General features: G+C 34.2%; 1 protein-coding gene across 1 annotated transcript in view; it reads left to right on the top strand.

Annotated features, from left to right (window-relative positions):
• Positions 1-20,206, top strand: part of SEMA3A (semaphorin 3A) — a 329,851-nt gene that overhangs the window by 299,275 nt on the left and 10,370 nt on the right. Inside the window, exons 15-17 of the mRNA XM_033862942.2 lie at positions 5,455-5,496; positions 9,737-9,894; positions 12,483-12,550. Coding sequence (XP_033718833.1) covers positions 5,455-5,496; positions 9,737-9,894; positions 12,483-12,550 — 268 coding nt within the window. The remainder of the gene's footprint in view (positions 1-5,454; positions 5,497-9,736; positions 9,895-12,482; positions 12,551-20,206) is intronic.

Raw genomic sequence — 20,206 nt, 5'->3', positions numbered from 1 at the left:
AAGGCTGGTTCTTTAAGAAGATAAACAAAATTGATAAACCATTAGACTCATCAATAAAAAGAGGGAGAGGACTCAAGTCAATATTAGAAATGAAAAGGAAGTTACAACGGACACGGCAGAAAAAGAAAGCATCCTAAGAGACTACTACAGTCAACTCTATGCCAATAAAATGGACAACCTGGAAGAAATGGACAAATTCTTAGAAAGGTATAACCTTCCAAGACTGAACCAGGAAGAAATATGAACAGACCAATCACAAGTAATGAAATTGAAACTGTGATTAAAAATCTTCCAAAAAACAAAAGTCCAGAACTAGATGGCTTCACAAGTGAATTCTTTCAAACATTTAGAGAGGAGCTAACACCCATCCTTCTCATACTCTTCCAAAAAATTGCACAGGGGTCTTCCCTGGTGGCGCAGTGGCTGAGAATCTGCCTGCCAATGCAGGGGACACGGGATCGAGCCCTGGTCTGGGAAGATCCCACATGCCACGGAGCAGCTAGGCCTGTGAGCCACAACTACTGAGCCTGCACGTCTGGAACTTGTGCTCCACAACAAGAGAGGCCGTGATAGTGAGAGGCCCGTGCACTGCAATGAGGAGTGGCCCCCGCTCGCCACAACTAGAGAAACCCCATGCACAGAAACGAAGACCGAACACAGTCATAAATAAATAAATAAATAAATAAAAATTGCACAGGAAGGAACACTCCCAAATTCATTCTTGAGGCCACCATCACCCTGATACCAAAACCAAAGACACTACAAAGGAAAATTACAGACCAATATCATTCATGAATATAGATGCAGAAATCCTCAACAAAATACTAGCAAACAGAATCCACCAACACATTAAAAGGATCATACACCATGATCAAGTGGGATTTATCCCAAGGATGCGAGGATTCTTCAGTATACGCAAATCAGTCAATGTGATACACCATATTAACAAATTGAAGAATAAAAACCATATGATCATCTCAACAGATGCAGAAAAAGCTTTTGACAAAATTCAATACACATTTATGATAAAAACTCTCCAGAAAGTGGGCATAGAGGGAAACTACCTCAACATAATAAAGGCCCTATACAACAAACCCACAGCAAACATCATTCTTTTTTTTTTTTTTTTGCGGTACACGGGCCTCTCACTGTTGTGGCCTCTCCAGTTGTAGAGCACAGGCTCTGGACGTGCAGGCTCAGCGGCCATGGCTCACGGGCCCAGCCGCTCTGCAACATGTGGGATCTTCCCGGACCGGGGCATGAACCCGTGTCCCGTGCATTGGCAGGTGGACTCTCAAGCACTGCGCCACCAGGGAAGCCCCAAACATCATTCTTAATGGTGGAAAACTGAAATCATTTCCTAAAGATCAGAAACAAGACAAGGATGTCCACTGTCACCACTATTATGCAACATAGTTTTGGAAGTCCTAGCCATGGCAGTCAGAGGAGAAAAAGAAACAAAAGGAATACAAGTTGGAAAAGAAGAAGTAAAACTGTCGCTGTTTGCAGGTGACATGATACTATACATAGAGAATCCTAAAGATGCCACCAGAAAACTATTAGAGCTAATCAATGAATTTGGTAAAGTTGCAGGATACAAAATGAATGCACAGAAATCTCTTGCATTCCTATACACTAATGCTGAAAAATCTGAAAGAGAAATTAAGGAAACACTCCCATTTACCATTGCAACGAAAAGAATAAAATACCTATGAATATGCTTACCTAAGGAGACAAAAGACCTGTATGCAGAAACTATAAGACACTGATGAAAGAAATTAAAGATGATACCAGCAGATGGAGAGATATACCATGTTCTTGGATTGGAAGAATCAATGTTGTGGAGATGACTATACTACCCAAAGCAATCTACAGATTCAGTGCAATCCCTATCAAATTACCAGTGGTATGTTTTACAGAACCAGAACAAAAACTCTTAAAATTTGTATGGAGACACAAAAGACCCCAAATAGCCAAAGCAGTCTTGAGGGAAAAAAATGGTGCTGGAGGAATCAGGCTCCCTGACTTCAGACTATACTACAAAGCTACAGTAATCAAAAGACAACATGGTAGTGGCACAGAAACAGAAATATAGATCAATGAACAGGATAGAAAGCCCAGAGATAAACCCACACACCTATGGTCAACTAATCTATGACAAAGGAGGCAGCAATATACAGTGGAGAAAAGACAGTCTCTTCAATAAGTGGTGCTGCGAAAACTGGACAGCTACATGTAAAAGAATGAAATTAGGACACTCCCTAACACCATACACAAAAATAAACTCAAGATGGATTAGAGACCTAAATGTAAGACCGGACACTATAGAACTCTTAGAGGAAAACATAGGAAGAACATTCTTCAACATAAATCACAGCAAGATCTTTTTTGATCTACCTGCTAGAGTAATGGAAATAAGAACAAAAATAAACAAATGGGACCTAATGAAACTTCAAAGCTTTTGCACAGCAAAGGAAACCATAAACAAGATGAAAAGACAACCCTCAGAATGGGAGAAATTATTTGCAAATGAATCAACAGACAAAGGGTTAATCTCCAAAATATATAAACAGTTCATGCCGTTTAATATTAAAAACACAAACAACCGAATCCAAAAATGGGCAGAAGACCTAAATAGACATTTCTCCAAAGAAGACATACAGATGGCCAAGAAGCACATGAAAAGCTGCTCAACATTACTAATTATTAGAGAAATGCAAATCAAAACTACAATGAGGTATCACCTCACACCAGTTAGAATGGCCATCATCAGAAAATCTACAAACAACAAATGCTGGAGAGGGTGTGGAGAAAAGGGAACCCTCTTGCACTGTTGCTGGGAATGTAAATTGATACAACCACTATGGAGAACAGTATGGAGGCCCCTTAAAAAACTAAAAATAGAACTACCATATGACCCAGCCATCCCACTACTGGGCATATACCCTGAGAAAACCATAAGTCAAAAAGACACATGCACCCCAACGTTCATTGCAGCACTGTTTGCAATAGCCAGGTCATGGAAGCAACCTAAATGCCCATCGACAGATGAATGGACAAAGAAGATGTGGTACATATATACAATGGAATATTACTCAGCCATAAAAAGGAATGAAATTGGATCATTTGTAGAGACGTGGATGAATCTAGAAACTGTCATACAGAGTGAAGTAAGTCAGAAAGAGAAAAATAAATATTGTATATTATCGCCTATATGTGGAATGTAGAAAAATGGTACAGATGAACAGGATTCCAGGGCAGAAATTGAGACAGAGACATAGAGAACAAACGTGTGGACACCAAGGGGGGAAAGCGGCGGGGGGTGGGGGTGGTGGTGTGATGAATTGGGCAATTGGGATTGACATGTATACACTGATGTGTATAAAATGGATGACTTATAAGAGTCTGCTGTATAAAAAAATAAAATTCATAAATTCAAAAAAAAAAAGAAAACGTGAGATGCCTCTGCTGCTGTCCTCATATCCTGTCAACCTCACCTCTAATTCCCACTGTGTGTCTTTCAGTTTTTGCCCCAGCACTTCCCTGACAGGCAAAAGGGCAAGCAAGAGTCACAACTGAGGGTGTGGGAGATTTAACAACCCTGTGGGCATCCAAAGAGTAATGGAATATTTCCATATTTATATATATATGTATAAAACTTTTCTTGGTACAAGCCTCAGTGGATAGTTTTGAGAGTCATTGTCTACTATCCTCAGATTTTGTCTCAGTGGTACTTACATGACCTACTTTTTATTGATTTTTCCTCCCTCCTCTCAATCCTTAGTTCCTTACTCTTACTCCCTACCTTCAGATAAGAGCTTTGAGCTATCGGAGGAAACTCACCTCCTCTACCTATATGACTCAAGATAAAGGTCATATATAAATCATATATATGCATAAATGTCATATATATGTATTTCTAGATAGTGATAAGCACTCAAGAGAAAAACTAAAGCAAGGAAAGGATATGGGAGTGTGTCTGTGTGCACGTGTTGAATGTGTATGTTGTGCGTTTGAAAGAGGAGAGATTTGAATAAACACTATGTGATGAGCAAATTTGTAAAGTATTTTATATTTATTAATTCATTTAATCGTCTTAGCAGTCCTATGAGGAAGGTACCATTGTATTCATTTTTCAGATGAGAAAACTAAATTCGAGATTCTATACCACACCTAATATCACACTTCTGGCCAAGTTTGTGTTACTACTATTTGAACCCATACATTTGACCCCAGAGTGCAACTCTTTACCCTTTCTTCAGGGCTTAACTTCAGTCACCTACACAGAGAGACCTTTCAGGATTTTGTTCTTCCCACCTAAGCCTCTTTGTCATCAGCTGTCTCTGAAACCGCCCAGCCATCTCTTCTTAGAGTTGTGTTTGTCATTGATGAGACATAGGATGGAGCACAGTTAAATGAAAGTGAATCTAAGAGTATAAGCGAATACATTCAGGTGAATAGCCTTTTGGTGGTCTAAGTTATTCAAAGAACAGTCTTTATTTATGCAGCATATGTAGGTTTATGATAAGCTTTAGCAGAACACTTTAGCAAAGTATATTGGTGATTACTTCCCTAGTCATGACTGCTCTAGATTAGCCAGTTGATAGAAATTAAAGAGATTATGTTCTCCAGCAGAGACCTGAAGTGTAGGTCTTTGCGTCTTAGTCATTTTAATAATAAAGAAATTATCTCATCCCAACTGAGCTCTCACAGTTCTTGACAGCTGGAAACCAGCTTAGTACTCTCAGCTCATCCTTGGCGCTATTAGGAGCTGCCCTGACAGTCTCACGTATGCCATGGTCTTGGTGTTCTCCAGTTGAACATACAAATTTTCACAGATCCCCAACATCAGATGGGGCCATTCTCAGACCATTATGAATCAAAAAAAAAAGGCAAGACCATTCTGTAATCATGTCTGAATATCTAAACACAGAAAAGAATGTAAACGTTGTCCAAACCATAAAAATGACCAGATATCTCCCTACTCTGCCCTAGTGAGTGATTGCTACTTTACCTATCGCTACTTTAGCTTCACTCTGTTTTTCCCTCCTAAATAAGACTTACGAAGATACCGAATCATAGAATTACCTCTGCTTTTTGACAGCATCCAATGCAAAGCAAAGCCCTACTTCCTGGAACCCTTCCTTAAGTTACCTAACACAAGCCCAAAACGTATAAGTCCTTTCCATCCCTCTCTTACTGAGCTTCCCATGAACAGTGGGCAATAAACCCAACCTGATTCATGGGTATGTTCCTGATGGTCGTTAACTGGAGGATGCACTTATTGTCTGCTCCATACATACAACACTTGTCTATGCAATTTCTTTTACATGTCTTATTTCCCAGTTATAGTGCTTCTTACAGGCACTGAAGTTATCTTTCTGGAAATTTATGTTGGTATTTTATGACTTTTCTAATTGACTAAACAATTCACATTTTGTTTTTCTTCTTTAGGAACCAACTGCTATTTCAGCAATGGAGCTTTCCACTAAGCAGGTACTATATTCTATATTTTGTTAATTTTATGTTTCAAATAGATAAATATGTTCCATCAGATTTTATGGATTTATTAACAATTGTTCAAAAAACAAGAGAAAAAATTCTTACAATAACTAGTAGGAAACTAAAGATAATTTTCGTTGCCCTCGTGCTTTTGACCAGTCTCATATATGTCCTATAAATATATTTCTTAGATCACTATTTGTTGTAAATTTTCATTTATAGCATTTCTTTTTTGGTCATTATAATATAATTTACTCAGTAATTATTTTCATCTGTCTATCCTTTAAAATAACATTGGTGAATATTTCAGAATATAAATAAATTTATAATTTAATTTGTATGTATAAACAGAATACATTATATAGGGTAATAAAATTATGCACTGGACTATATATTTTTGGAGGATTTTTACTTAAAAGTTAATTTTACTTTTTCAGTAGTATTGTGTGCTAGAGAAAACATTTAGTTTGGCTAAATATAAAAGGGAAGCAGCAAAATGGTCGCTGCCAAATGATGTTATTAAACTCCATGGATTCAAAGGTTAAGGGCAGCGTGTTAAATTAAGTCTTTTCATTCACGTTGAATGAATGCTTTGGCAAGACTCTTAAGAAACACAAATGACTTCTAAATGCTAAATGATATGGGCAAAACAAATATAATTTTAACTTCTAATGAATTACCTTTTCCACATAAATGTTACCTAGCCTTTCTATCCAGTATATCAAAGGTAACTAAAAAGAAAAAAACGGCTTGGATCCTGAGTTGAAATTAATTATTAAATAACCTAGAAGAGAAAGCCAGGAAGGAGTAGGGAGCCCTTTACTCACTGTAAACTTACATACAAGTTTTGTATGAAAACTTATATACAAAATTATTGAATCTGAGAATGATTTGGTGACTCTTATTTCTTAACTGTTTACATGTTGTATCTCTGACCATACATTATTCCTCATACAGGATGCTAAAATACTGTGCCACTGAAACTCAGTATATATCCTTTCCACACATTCATATCAAAATAGATTGATAATCTCCAAGTTATTTAGAGAAATCCAGAGTGCAGATATTATTGACCTGATACTGTCATCTTACACTTCGTAAGTGTGTGTTCACCTGTTCTTGTAATCTAAAAATTGTCAAATGTTGGCAAGGAAATCCGGGGATTTCCAGGATAGTAGCTAGACCAGGATATTCTTTCCTGTAATGATTTTTTAAATTATTTATTTATTTTCTGCTAGACTTCTTTGTCAACGTTAATTACATTGCATCTAGTTTTGTAAAACATTTCTTTCTGTTTTAACATGTTTAAACCTACCTTAAGAATTGCCTATTAAATGTAACATGTTTCACCAAAAAACAAATACAAACAATTTATCAACCTAAAATACTATGTTAGAAGAAAGTGTCCCTAGCCTTCATTTTTCATTACTGGAAAATTTTCACAACATCAGATGGAGTTTCATTTCCATTCAGATGTGACTGGAGTTTGATTTCATTCAGATGTGACTCAATTTCATTTATGCTCATGGAAATTTTAAAACTGAGGCAGTAGTTTCATGAGGGAGAAGCAGTGTTGCAACTAATTTTCTGGTTAAGTGGGCTCATCTCCTGCTATGAACCACAACTTGTTAAGGAGGTTAGTGAGAAAGCCTGTGGTGATGTTAAATTGGGCAGAAAAAGCACGTCAGGTTATTTACTGGTGACTGGATTATGCTCAGTGGTGCCTGCAAGCGTCCCCCATATTTCATTTAAATAGCATAATTCATTGTGAAAATCATTAATAGTACTGCAGAATAATCGTTAAATATAAACTACATTGAATTGTCTTTAATTTGGGGCATTTTATCACACTTTAGGTTTTCATTACAATAATTTCATTTGCCATATTTTTGGTTTCATATTCTTCTCATGTATTATTTCTCTGATTTTCTCCTAAAGGAATCTGACAGGTTTAGATGTTATCATTTGGATAACAACTCCTTTACTACTCAATGCCATATTCTTACAGAAATCCATAAGTATGAATTTCATTCATGCTTCTTAAAAGTTATTGGCCAAACATAGAAATCTTTTTCTTAGGTATAACCAACTTGGTCAGTAGCTTTTTAAATAGTTATGACCACAGGATATGGTTTGGCATGTCTGTATTCACCAATGCCAACCATGCTTCTAGAAACTGCTACCCCATTTTAACTAGTTTAATTGTTGTTTAAACATTATATTTGTTTCATTTTTTATCATATTGAGATTGCTTGCCTTCAATACAATCTAAGTTTTTTTTTTTTTAAAGGTGCTTTTGGAAGAGAGAAAGAATAGGAGGGAAAAAAAAGAATAAAGAATTTCTTTCCATTAGTTAAGTTCCCTGTTAATATTTTTCAAATTATGATCAACTGTTATCACATGCAGGTTCTATAGATGCTTTAAGAGCGGTACAAATCAATATAATTTTCTCTCAACCAAAAAACTTAATAATACTTCATCTTTTCCTCCCAGAGACTTTAACTACCATTTCTTAATTTGACATGGTTTGTAGCATCTTTCAATATAATAATACAAGGTGAATATAGTAAGAAGTTGATTTTCTGTAATATATTCCATATTCTATATACTATACTATGTTCATGTACTATAAATATTCTTCACTTACTGAAATGGAATAAGCAATCAGTATATCTGCCTCCATAATAATTTAGTTTTTATTGTATTATTTCTTACCCCTTTTTTTCCCTTTCTTATATTAAGATATAAGTAAGTTGGTTAGCTTTCAGCATATAATTATTTTCTAAAGGTACTCCTTATACCCTCAATAATTTCATAGATTCTAATAGTTACTTATATCTTCATTTAAACATATCTATTTACATATGTAGTCCCATCTTTGAGAGCCTTTTGGAAATGCAGTTTTAATTATATCCATTGCTGACTGTTAGACAATTTGTTATAGTAAAAGAGCACACCATGGTTCAGAGACTGGCTTTTCTGTAACTTATTTTCATTTATATAGTGGAAAATTAAAATACACTTTTGAGGTCTTTTTCATATGTACTGTCATGTTTCAGTATTTTCACAACTTTTATTTAATGTTTTATTATAATTATTCAATCATCTAAAGCAAGAAAGGGAGCTATGACACCAATTACAGTAAAATGTAGAAAAGTCACAAAACAGTCTTATTTGTATGTCATTTTGTATTTACATAAATTTGCAACTGGTATGCTAAATTGGTTCAACTTTGTTAAAGGTATTTTTTAACTTGTATTGAAATCCTGAAGTAGTTACTGTTAGAAAGCTTTTATCCCCCCAATTCTGGCTCCTTTGATAATTTCAAATTCACTGAAGATAGTGGCAGCTTAGACGTTTTATCTAGATGCATACTTTAAAGATCTAGTTAAACATGCTCATTTTATGAATAAGGAAGTTAAGTCTTAGAAAAATTATGTGAAAGGCCCAAGATCACAAGAGAGTTAATGTCAGGCAAGACCTAGGATCCAGGTATGTTGATGCCCAATACCCCACTTTTTCCCACAACACCTGAGTTTTTTGTTCAAGTCCATGGCACCAGCCAGAGTGTACTTGATTCCCCTGAGATCTTTTGAATGAGAAGTAATTGAGTACTTTTGTTTAAAGTAATCTTCCTGGAGGTAGTGCAAAGGCAAGACATTTAGCATTGAGCAAAACTTCTTACCAATGCAAGTGCCAAAACTTCACCCTTTCCCTTCTTATAGGAGGGCAGACTGCATTACAGGCAATTCAGTAGGGCACCCAAGAGTCAAAAGCAAAAGATCCCTGCCTCAAGACCAATCAGAATACATGACAATGTAGATAATCTGATTAATCAAAATTATAAACAGTAGAAATTTAAAAAGCAACCTAAGAGCAAAAACTGAAGGTTTGAACTTTACATTGCTCAGTGTCTTACTGTCTAAAATTTTTTATTTTTATGAGATTTAATTGACATATAACTATTGCTGTCTTCCTTTATCTTCCCTTGGTTTTACACTTATAAAATATACCTGTTTCAGTCAACTATTTAGATTTTGGTCTTGCTCTATTTTAAATGGTCACATTTCCTGCCAGGCCTTTGAAGAAACTACCAATAATGGAATGTTTTTAAACCCACAAATATAAATGCATCTTTGCTAAGCTGGAACCTTTTTTTGTTGTTGTTTTTAAGAAAAAAACAGATTTGAAAAACAAGGTAGATTTTGTCATTAACAGTATACTCTTTCCACAGCAACAACTATATATCGGCTCTACTGTGGGAGTCACACAGCTCCCTTTACACAGATGTGATATTTACGGGAAAGCCTGTGCAGAGTGCTGCCTTGCCCGAGACCCTTACTGTGCCTGGGATGGCTCTTCATGCTCTCGCTATTTTCCTACTGCAAAGAGGTAGGAGGAATATTAGAAATAAACACAGTGTTTCGTATTTATCTTATCTGATTCCATTTTTGGAACAACTTCTTCATATAAATACATCATCTTTTTTCTGATGAATAAAATGAGGTGTTATACTTCAGGGAACTCTTAGACACCTCCTAAACGTTGTACACAAGCTTGGTTTACTTTTGTTTTAAAAAACAAAAACACTTTCTTAATTTGACAAAATAGTCATTTCAACGTATTCTCTACTACTCACTTAAGGCTACCTTTGCCCCTTGATATTCACCAGTATTTTAGAAACAAGCAATAGTAGATGAAGTAATATACAGTACTTGCTAATATAAACCTAAAGATTAACAGTATGCACATGAACATATTGAAACCTTTAATAGAAATTAACATTATTAAGCCAATGCATTATAGGAGCAGTAAAATTTGTTTTTTTATCTTAGCTAATGTTTTACAAGAAGGTAAGAACGTGGCTTTTTTCATTGCTAATGAGATGTGTTCTACAACATTTGGATCATTTTAAAGGTTTTGGAAAAATATTAGGGAAAAGAAATAACTCTAATATCTACTTAAATATTTTGATTACACACTAGATAATATTGACTGTAGTGTTAAATCATCTACAACTTAAATCTTTCATATAGTCAGTCCATATGGATTAAAACGCAGTTACCTTGTTAATAATAATATTAAATAATAAATATTAAATATTAAATTATTATTCCACTTAATAAATATGCAATTTTCTTAAGCCTTCAATATTCAGAATTTAGACAACATGTTAGTATTACTTTCATATACGTATTGACTTTGTTGGAAGTTTAAATTTAAAACAAGAACTTAGTGTGGAGGTAATGTGTTATTGATCAAAGAAACCATGGATAATTTAATAAATAGGAATATGCTGTTTTCACAGCAATTAAATTAATTAAGAATAAGGTTTTATGCTTCTTAAAACCAGTTAGCTCTAAAGGGCTTTTCATGTTGCTTGAAAGTGTGAAATTCATGTTTGAACTAAAAATGGGTATTATTTCCTTTCCATGTGAAAATGTATAACATTGCCTAATTTAGTAATAATCCATTTGAATTTTAAGCTTTTATTAATGAGAAAGAAGATAAAAATAAGATCATAACTACGTCTATAATAAGTTAAAAAGCTGGATGTTATTATACATTTGAAATGTGTTTATTGCATACCTAGAATCCAAGATTGAAGGAATTATCATTAACACATTTTTGTTGTGCCTTGCAGATTTTACTTAATCCAATTTCATGTGTCTTTGAAAAGGATGTTTAGAGGCCTCACAATTTATATATTCTTTGTGACGGCATTTTTCAAAAACTTCAATGGCAATAAAAAACACCTTCCCAAATGCTTTGTGGTTCATGTTTCACAAGTTCCCTTGTTGGCTCAATTTTGAAATGTGCAACATCTGTTTGATAGTCTCACCAATTCTACAAATAGAAATCTATAAATACCTGGGACTTCTAAATTTATGAATACAGTAACAAATTCCATGTTTGCAATTCTCAGTGGTCTTTGTGAGAGCTCTTTTCAAGGATGGTAACTAACTTTGCAGCAAGACAATACCCGTTAAAATAGATGCAGAAAACAGATGGGCAAGTGTCCCCAGTCTTTTCGAGTCAGTCACACAGAGCCAATCTCCAGTTTTAGCCTTCTACTCCAACTACACATCTAGTTGGCACCACAACGGCTGGAGCCAACCTCCTTCCTCCCAGTCAACCAGTAGCCAAGTGTAGAGGGAGGACTCCCAGAATGCACTGTAAGTAACATGATCTGAGCAGTAGAATGCAGGAGAAATTAATTTTGAGTTCTATAGCAAATTTAGCTTTTCTTTTAGAGGTAAGTTCGTCTTCTCTCTCACCTTCCTCTGATAAAAGGAGGAGCCTTGCTCCACGGTATTTGTTGTTGTTTTTGTCCTTTTTTTCACTTTGCAGGTAAATTGGTTTGCAATCAAAACCATGTAATCATAAAAGAAATGTTTTATAAAAAAAAGTTGGTATAGCAACCAAAAAGAAAAATTAAAGACTAACTTACAAGTAGAATTCATAGTCTTAATAGTATAATTTAACAAAAGTCTATTTAAGGAATTATGTGTAACTATTAAGAGAAAGAGAACATTCATGTGAGTTTTAATTTTCAGGCTTACTTCCTCATTAGAGATTAGGAAAAAAAGTTTAATTCTATTCATTGAATAAATGGGTTGCTCTTCTATATTTTGTGCTTTTTCCTCAGAATTTAAGGTATTAAGAATTTTAGATTTTCTAGATGTTAGATACTTACTGACTGACATTCAGTAGCAAAAGGAAACCATGAATTTTCTGTTATCAATACTTTGAAAAACTTTTTTTTCATTGTTAGTACATTTATATACTATTTTCCATTTTGATCATCTTGCAGACTACTGTTATAGGTATAATGAGCTACTTTTAAAAAATCTTTTAGGCAGATGTAGATGCATCTCTTCTGATAAACTTCCAGGGTCTTTGACTCTTCTCAGTTCTTATGACAAATTCCGAAGAGGGAATAGAGATACAGTAATAATTTTTAAATATAATTGTTTTAGACGCACAAGGCGACAAGATATAAGAAATGGAGATCCGCTGACTCACTGTTCAGACTTACAACACCATGGTAAGTTATAGCATTTTTAATCTTTCAACTTGCTAACACCAGGGTAAAACCATAAGCAATAATGCGTATACGCACACATGCATACGCACACATACATACACATGCATACAAGTTATACACCTCTGCCAGAATACTTAGAGAAGTGCAACTGAAGAGAAAGAAAATCTTGTAGAAAGAAAATTCCAGTGAACACAAAGTGCTGAATTATGTTTTATTATTGTAGGTATGATAAATTCAGGATGTTAGACCCTTACGAGACTTAATGCTCAATTTTCTCATGTTAACCAAAAGGAGTCAAGTTTAAGCACACGCTTTGTATGTGGTAGCAACCAGGGAGTAGTAGGCAGCAAATATATTCATTTAAATATATCAGAGAAGAAAGTGTAGTCTTAAAATAAGCCATGCAAATTACTCATTAATATACTCGTAATATAGACCCAGTATATTATTACTGGGTATCCTACTCAAGTAGAAGATGGTTTGAATGTCTTCACTCTGATTTAGTAGGATAGTCCCTTGAACTGGGGATTTTGGACCAAGTTCATTTTATGTTTCCTAAATGATGTCAAGGCCTATTTAATGTCAAGTTGCTTATTTAATGATGAAATATCAACCAATCTTCATTTAAAACGCAGTAAAATGGTAGTATAGCTCATCCCCCCCCACCCCCACTTCAACCCTTTACAAAAACAATAATTAGGCTATGCTTCCCCCTGCTGGGAAAACTCAGCAATGACATCACTGCTAACGAGCAGCTCAGTTAAAAATGGCTAAAATATCAAATATAAACATTTTACATTGTAATTGAACGTAATTATCCTTTAACTTTTTTGGTGCGTTTTACATTAATCTTAAAAGCAGGTATACTATTTTTTATCATTTACTTGGATTTGATTTACTAATTCTGTGTGTAGAACATTCATGGTTCATGAATGTTAAGAAAGAAAACACACTGTACGAATAGCACCCAGCAACATTCCAAAACCTAGTTGACTTTCTGAAAGTCCCTGTGTGTATCCTACATGTACTGGTATGTGATTCATGAATGTCCACACGGTTGTTTGGGGGATGCCAATACCAGGAGACAGGTAGCCACAAATTGGGCCTATATTTTGAATTCATTTTGCTTGCAAAATTTCCTTATCTGTTATTTGTTTTCCTGTCTGTTATCGCTCTCATTATGAAAAAAAATACCACTAGATTGGAGCATATAAGTTTTTGTCTTTATACGGATTTAGTGCATTGTTGACACATCCTCATTTAATTTTTCGGATGGCATATTTCAATTGGACAACAAAATATCCACTAGTTTTCCATTTATTTCATGTAGAAATATTGAATTATGATCAGCAGCTTTTCAACAATACAGCATTATGAAATATTCCTTTTATTAAAGAGTATATTTTCTTAGATATAGAGAGGCTAATGATAACTAACTAGAAGTAAAAGAAACAAGATGATGTAAGTAGAGCTCATTTCCAATCAGATTTAATCTCCATGTCAATATGGACCTTGCTATTTTGCTCACTTTTTTATCTCTAGGTCTGTAACAGATGCAATATTGTGAATATTGTAGATATTTACTAAATATTTGTTGAATGAATTATCTAAATATTTCAAGCTATAGCATAATACTTACATACTTTTGTTTCTCAATAGAGATTTGATCTAAATAGCATCCGTTATTTATTGTGAAAATGATTTGTCATACATTGTTATTAATACCATTGTATTCAGAAGTAGAATCTTTAAGAAATATCATAAACCAATTAACTAATAAATTATAGTTGCAAACCACTTTATGTAGGATACCGTGCTATGTTTTGAAGATCGCTAGAGAAATATATATATATATATATATATCTTATTAATACATCCATTTTTTTTAGCAATCAGTCCCTTCATAGACCCAGTTAGTGTTTTTTCAAAGTGATATATATGCTGGAATTATGAGTGTACATATATACAAGGAAAAGTTGACCGAAGTCATACTTTTTTTTAAAGTGAGGCTGTGGATAAATAAATATTATTAACAGTTGAATGAATGGGCTTTGGAGAGTGCTTCAGATTTTAAAGTTATGTTTTGATGAAATTAGAGTGGTGCAACCCTATAAACTTTGGGAATATAGAATTGCTTAGCTGTAGAAAGTAAAATGAATGTGAATAACTTTTTTCTCCTGATTCTTCAGTTGGAATGAATACTGTAGGGAGGAAAAATAATTGCTGTGTTTCAATGTTACTGAGTCTGTGTGTGTATATAAAAACAACCCCAAGTAGATGCTTGTGATATATGGGAGGAAATGGTAAAATAGTTCAAGAAGCTCTGCAGTAGTAAAAACATTCCTTTTTTGAAGGCCTCTTTATTCCTTGTCTGCTTGTCTTGCTAATTGACCAAACATAAAAAATATACACCATAGATTACAGTAAATTTCAAATGTTTGGAAACTAAGTCAGGCATTCCCATGTGGTCAGACTGAGTCTTACCATTAGGAATCAGTGAATTATCTTGGAATAGGTGATGTCAATCTTTGACAGTAAAATGGGCAGAAATCCAGAGCTCAGCCCTATTAAATCATGTATGTTACCTTGCTAATGTCCCATCTCACATTGAATAAAATATATGTGCTCATATGGAAACATATAAAGATATGAGATGTTTTCACAGAAATTGCTAAGCAACCTGAAGCCAATTATACACTTCAGGACCATCAGTTCCAGCTGTAATCGTAAACATATTGGGTAAAACTCTATATTTTACATCTCCTGAGGTTTTAATAGAGGGACTGTATAAAATAACTCAGAATTAAGGTGGAAGACATTTCACTCTCGATGAAATCTTTAACACTTACTCAGTGCTCTGTTCGCTCTCTTGTAAAGGCAGCACTAATGGTGAGCTGGACCGGGTGAAACAGAAGAATCCAGCTCCACTTCCCCTTGGTCCAGCACACTCTCCCCCATCACTGGTAGCCTTTTGCCTTGGGAAATTTCAGTACAAAACCCTAAATATATCTGCTAGCAGATCTTCTTGTCTTCCCATTCACTCATACACAATGCTAACGAGAAACCTCCAGTATGTTCCCTTTCCTAACATAACTGTTGTGCACAGAATTGGAGCTTGTCTGACTTTGCATTCAAGAGCATAAGTGGTTGAGTCAATTTACCTTTAAACTACCTCTCATTCTTCCTTCTTTACTAAACGAGCTGTATTATGATCTACATGTCCAGAAAGGAAAAAGCTATACCAGAAGTAACAATTTTTGAAAATTAACATCTTAGATTTTTGCATCTTTGAAATATTTTATGTCCTAACTTCTACATTAATGCCATCATTGAATTTCACTTTGTGATAGTTCTCTTGGCTGTTCTACATACATGCATTTCCTTTCCAAAAACCCACAGTAAAATGTTGGCAGAATTCAACCTTCTTCATTATCTCCACAACTAGTTCATCTCAGTTTATGTCTTGGTTGGCATAATTTAAATGAAATCATTCCAAAATTGTTCCAGAATTTCATAAAATATCTCTGGCAGTGTCATCTTTATGCTGTGCAGAGCTATAAATTTAGTATTTTGGAGCAATGCTAATCTGGTCTGTGCTTTAGCTTCTTTTATACATGTAGAAAATCCAACTATGAGTCTGAGCATTTGGCCCCAAGAGAAGCCTCAAGATTTGATAGATGAGCTGATGTCAGTCCTAAAAAAAATCCCTAACTTTAATAAATTACCAAATTGTATCAAGTCTAAGACGTCACTGAATGTAAGATGCACCATTATTTTATGTACTGCTTAGAGAGAAAAACTGCCCAAAATGGACAATCTAATATATGGTCCCAGCATCAAGCCAGAACGCAATATGTTTCAGTATTGGCACAAAGGAGAAATAAATTCCCAACCGAAAGAAGATAGCAAAGAAATTGGCCTGTTTTACTCCTTGAACCACAAAGGTGGCCCTCATGAAGGTTTAATTTCTGAATTCACAAATAAATTCCCAACCGAAAGAAGATAGCAAAGAAATTGGCCTGTTTTACTCCTTGAACCACAAAGGTGGCCCTCATGAAGGTTTAATTTCTGAATTCACACCAACGGGGTGGACCAAAAGCTTCAGACAAAACTTTAATTTAAGGAGCTGTCAGCTTAGTAGGGTCTCATGTGTCTGGAAGAAGTAAGAACAAATTATTTCTGGAAGAAAGCAACTTCAACTCAGATGGAGAACAACTGTAAGACATTCTGATATCAGAGATGTTAAAATATAAAGGAGCACGCATCCTAGAATGAAATTATTATAGTAGTGTCTTCCATAACTTTTGTAAACCTTTTTTGAAACTGTTTTCACTGGAGAAAATCAATCATCACCACAGTAGTCTTCTGACATTACGTTAGGCCAATAATCCATTTATTCATAGCACATGTATGCAAGACCTGCACACACAACCTGAATAAGAAGAATAAGAAGAGGTTTAAAATATTTTGTGCTATCATTGTTCCTTATTAAAGCTTTTAAATACGTCATCAGAGATCACCCAACTGTTTATACATCTATCTGTTGTAAATGAAAAGTTCTTAAACATGCTGTATTTTTTAATTCCAAAACTTACAAGGAAAACATATTAAATAAAATACAAGATGGTATTTTTATTATTGTTTATGGAAGGTTTCTACTTCAGCAAATGGGTGTTTTCCATCATCTATCATATCTCTTCGGAAAATGTAAATTGAACATTAAAGTTCATGTTTCCTTATTTTTAAAGGTGTAAATTCACATGGTAATTTTACTCTGCCATGTAAATTATATGTGTTTTCTTGGTAAAGAATTTGTTATAAAGTCATGAAAATAAAACATATCAGACATTTAATATAGACTATATAGTACAGTAGATATCTTCATATTGGTGTTGCTTTTTAAAATAATTGAGTTTCAGCCCTCCCTATACTAAGAAGCATTGAGGCCTCTGATATCCCAAGATTATTAAGCACGTTATTAAAATGGCTTCATAGTTAACTTCAAAACATGTCAATTTAATTTGTGTATTTTAAATCAATATATACCTTAAAAATAAGATACTAGCGATTCTCTCTACAATAATTACCTATGAACAATAAAATTAAAATATCCTAGTCATATCTCTCTGTTTATCCATCTACCTATATATACACTGACAAGAGCATTTAAACACAAATCCACAGGTATCTGTGAATTCAAGGAAAGCTGGAAACTCCTTGAATTGTAAAATTCGAAGTGCTGTATTCTGCTTGATAATTATTTCCCAGCACCAGAGACAGATCTTAATTTAGGGCATAAAACAAAATAGTGTAAAATTTAAATTTATTTTAGCAATTTGATAAATTATAAGTTTAAATGTTCTCTAAGGTTTCATTAATTGAGTCTTTTTTGCACTTGAGAAATAGATGTATTGAGCATATGGACTTTAATACATATGCACACATTTCTAGGCACATGTATGCATGCAAACTCACATGCAACAAACATTTACTGAGAAACTAGCTGGTATAAGCATCACACAAAACACTGGAGAAATATTATACTAAGCATTATTGTGATGAATAAACAACTAGTACCCCTGTTATATAGCTGTAAATTTGTGTTAAGTGCACTACAGTATATAAGATTATTAAATCAGTTGTTAACCATCTTAATATTCAGTCAGGCCCAAAATATACATGAATGTCAAGGATGAGTGTTAAGGATGAGTGAAACTTTTGTCTTCTTTTTTTATTTTATTTTATTATTATTTTTTTTGCGGTATGCGGGCCTCTCACTGTTGTGGCCTCTCCCGTCGCGGAGCACAGTCTCGGGACGGGCAGGCTTAGCAGCCATGGCTCACGGGCCCAGCCGCTCTGCGGCATGTGGGATCTTCCCAGACTGGGGCACGAACCCGTGTCCCCTGCATCGGCAGACGGACTCTCAACCACTGCGCCACCAGGGAAACCCTTCTTTTTTTATTTTTAAATATTTTATAGCTTCCCAAGGGTTATTGATTCATCCATGAAATGCCTTTTCAGCTACTGCTACTTTAGGAGATATTTATTATTCATCCACTTGAAGTCAAATTAGAGTCTTTTCTATTGATAAAGTACCAGTTGTATTTCTGGAGAAAATAATCAGAATCCAGTAAGAAAAATCTAAGTAATGTTGTTTATAATAAGAAGTGCATATCTCCAGCTTTCTGTGTCACCATGAGTTGGTGGACAACATTTCCTTTCCTCCTTTGCTTGACCTTTTACATTGAATAATATTGGCAAAAAATTCACAGTGTAAAATATTAAAATTACAATGTGATGAAAACAAGTGGAATTAGATTTCTCTTTATGTAGTTTGGCAACTAATTGAATTTGCTAAATATTTAAAATAATTTGCAATTATTTTCCCTCTCCCAAATTGTTTCATTATTTATGAAATTCAGCTTTTTAATAACCTAAAGGATGAGAATATCAAAAATGACAGCAGAGATCAAATAGTTGAATACATATATGGTTCACTACCTCACCTATCTCTGTCTTTTCTACATGAAATCAAATTTCCTAAGATTCTTACATTATTAGCATTTCAATCTTGGGAGACATTTATGGGGTTAAAATGGAGAGTGAAATAAATGGAAAGCTGAAATGTGATGCCTTCTGTTTCTGCTATATTGGAAGAGAATCAAATACTAAATAAGGCCTTTAGCAACGTGATATTTCTGGCCAAATGATGGATATCTTGACTTTTTGTTGTTACAAAAGGAAGCAATTTATTTAACTTCTTTCTTTCCTCCCATTCTTTCTGGCTTATTAGCCTCATTTCATTTCCATAAATTATCCCACTGAAAGAGGAAATGGTTAATTGAAGATTGCTTCCTTAAAAACATTATTTCTTGTCATTAACAGCTGCAACATATTGTAATATGTGTTATTCAAACACACTGTGATGCTTTAAAAATAATTTTAATGTTCTCAATTATTTTGCTCTAACTATTCACTTCAACCCATAAGAATTCATTATGCCAATTTAACAACTCACCCTTCTTGTCTACTAGTAATATTCATGACAAAAGTTTGTATTCAAAATCATTGCTTTCTAAGTATGAAAAGTAGTTTTAAATTGATTACAATGAAATTGCTTTCTTTCTGGAAAAATTACTTATTGGCCTAGACATCGTTTAGAGATATAGGTGTCCCTGGAGATATGAGAATACATTCATATAATTTCTCAAATATCTTTCTCTTCTTATTATCCCATATTTGAAATTTTTGATTTTGGAGTACACTTGATTAGTCATCATCATCTTCTACCATATCTCAAGTCAACTCTTACAACATTATAAAGCTTAACAAATTTAGAAGACTTGAAATGTTTACAGTGCAGTAATGTATTCTGTCATAATGAGGGTTATAAACCCTATACCATTTTTAATTGATCAAACTCTTAATCATTTATGTAATTATGATAACTCTGTGCCTTGAAAATGTCAAAGTTACATGAGATTTCAGCTTTTAAATGCAGAGGAAACTGTTACCTGGATTTGCTATTCAGCAAACATCAGCTAAGGGTTTATGACTACCTTGTGCCCAAATTGTGGAATGCACAGTATGAGGGAGATAATCAGATTAATAAAAAATTGTAACAAATAAGACTGCATGTGCTCTAAAGATACATGT

This window comes from Tursiops truncatus, chromosome 9 (genome assembly GCF_011762595.2).
Source record: "Tursiops truncatus isolate mTurTru1 chromosome 9, mTurTru1.mat.Y, whole genome shotgun sequence".
Classification (NCBI taxonomy): domain Eukaryota; kingdom Metazoa; phylum Chordata; class Mammalia; order Artiodactyla; family Delphinidae; genus Tursiops; species Tursiops truncatus.
Note: the sequence above shows the minus strand (reverse complement) of the source record. Positions and strands in the feature narration are given on the sequence as shown.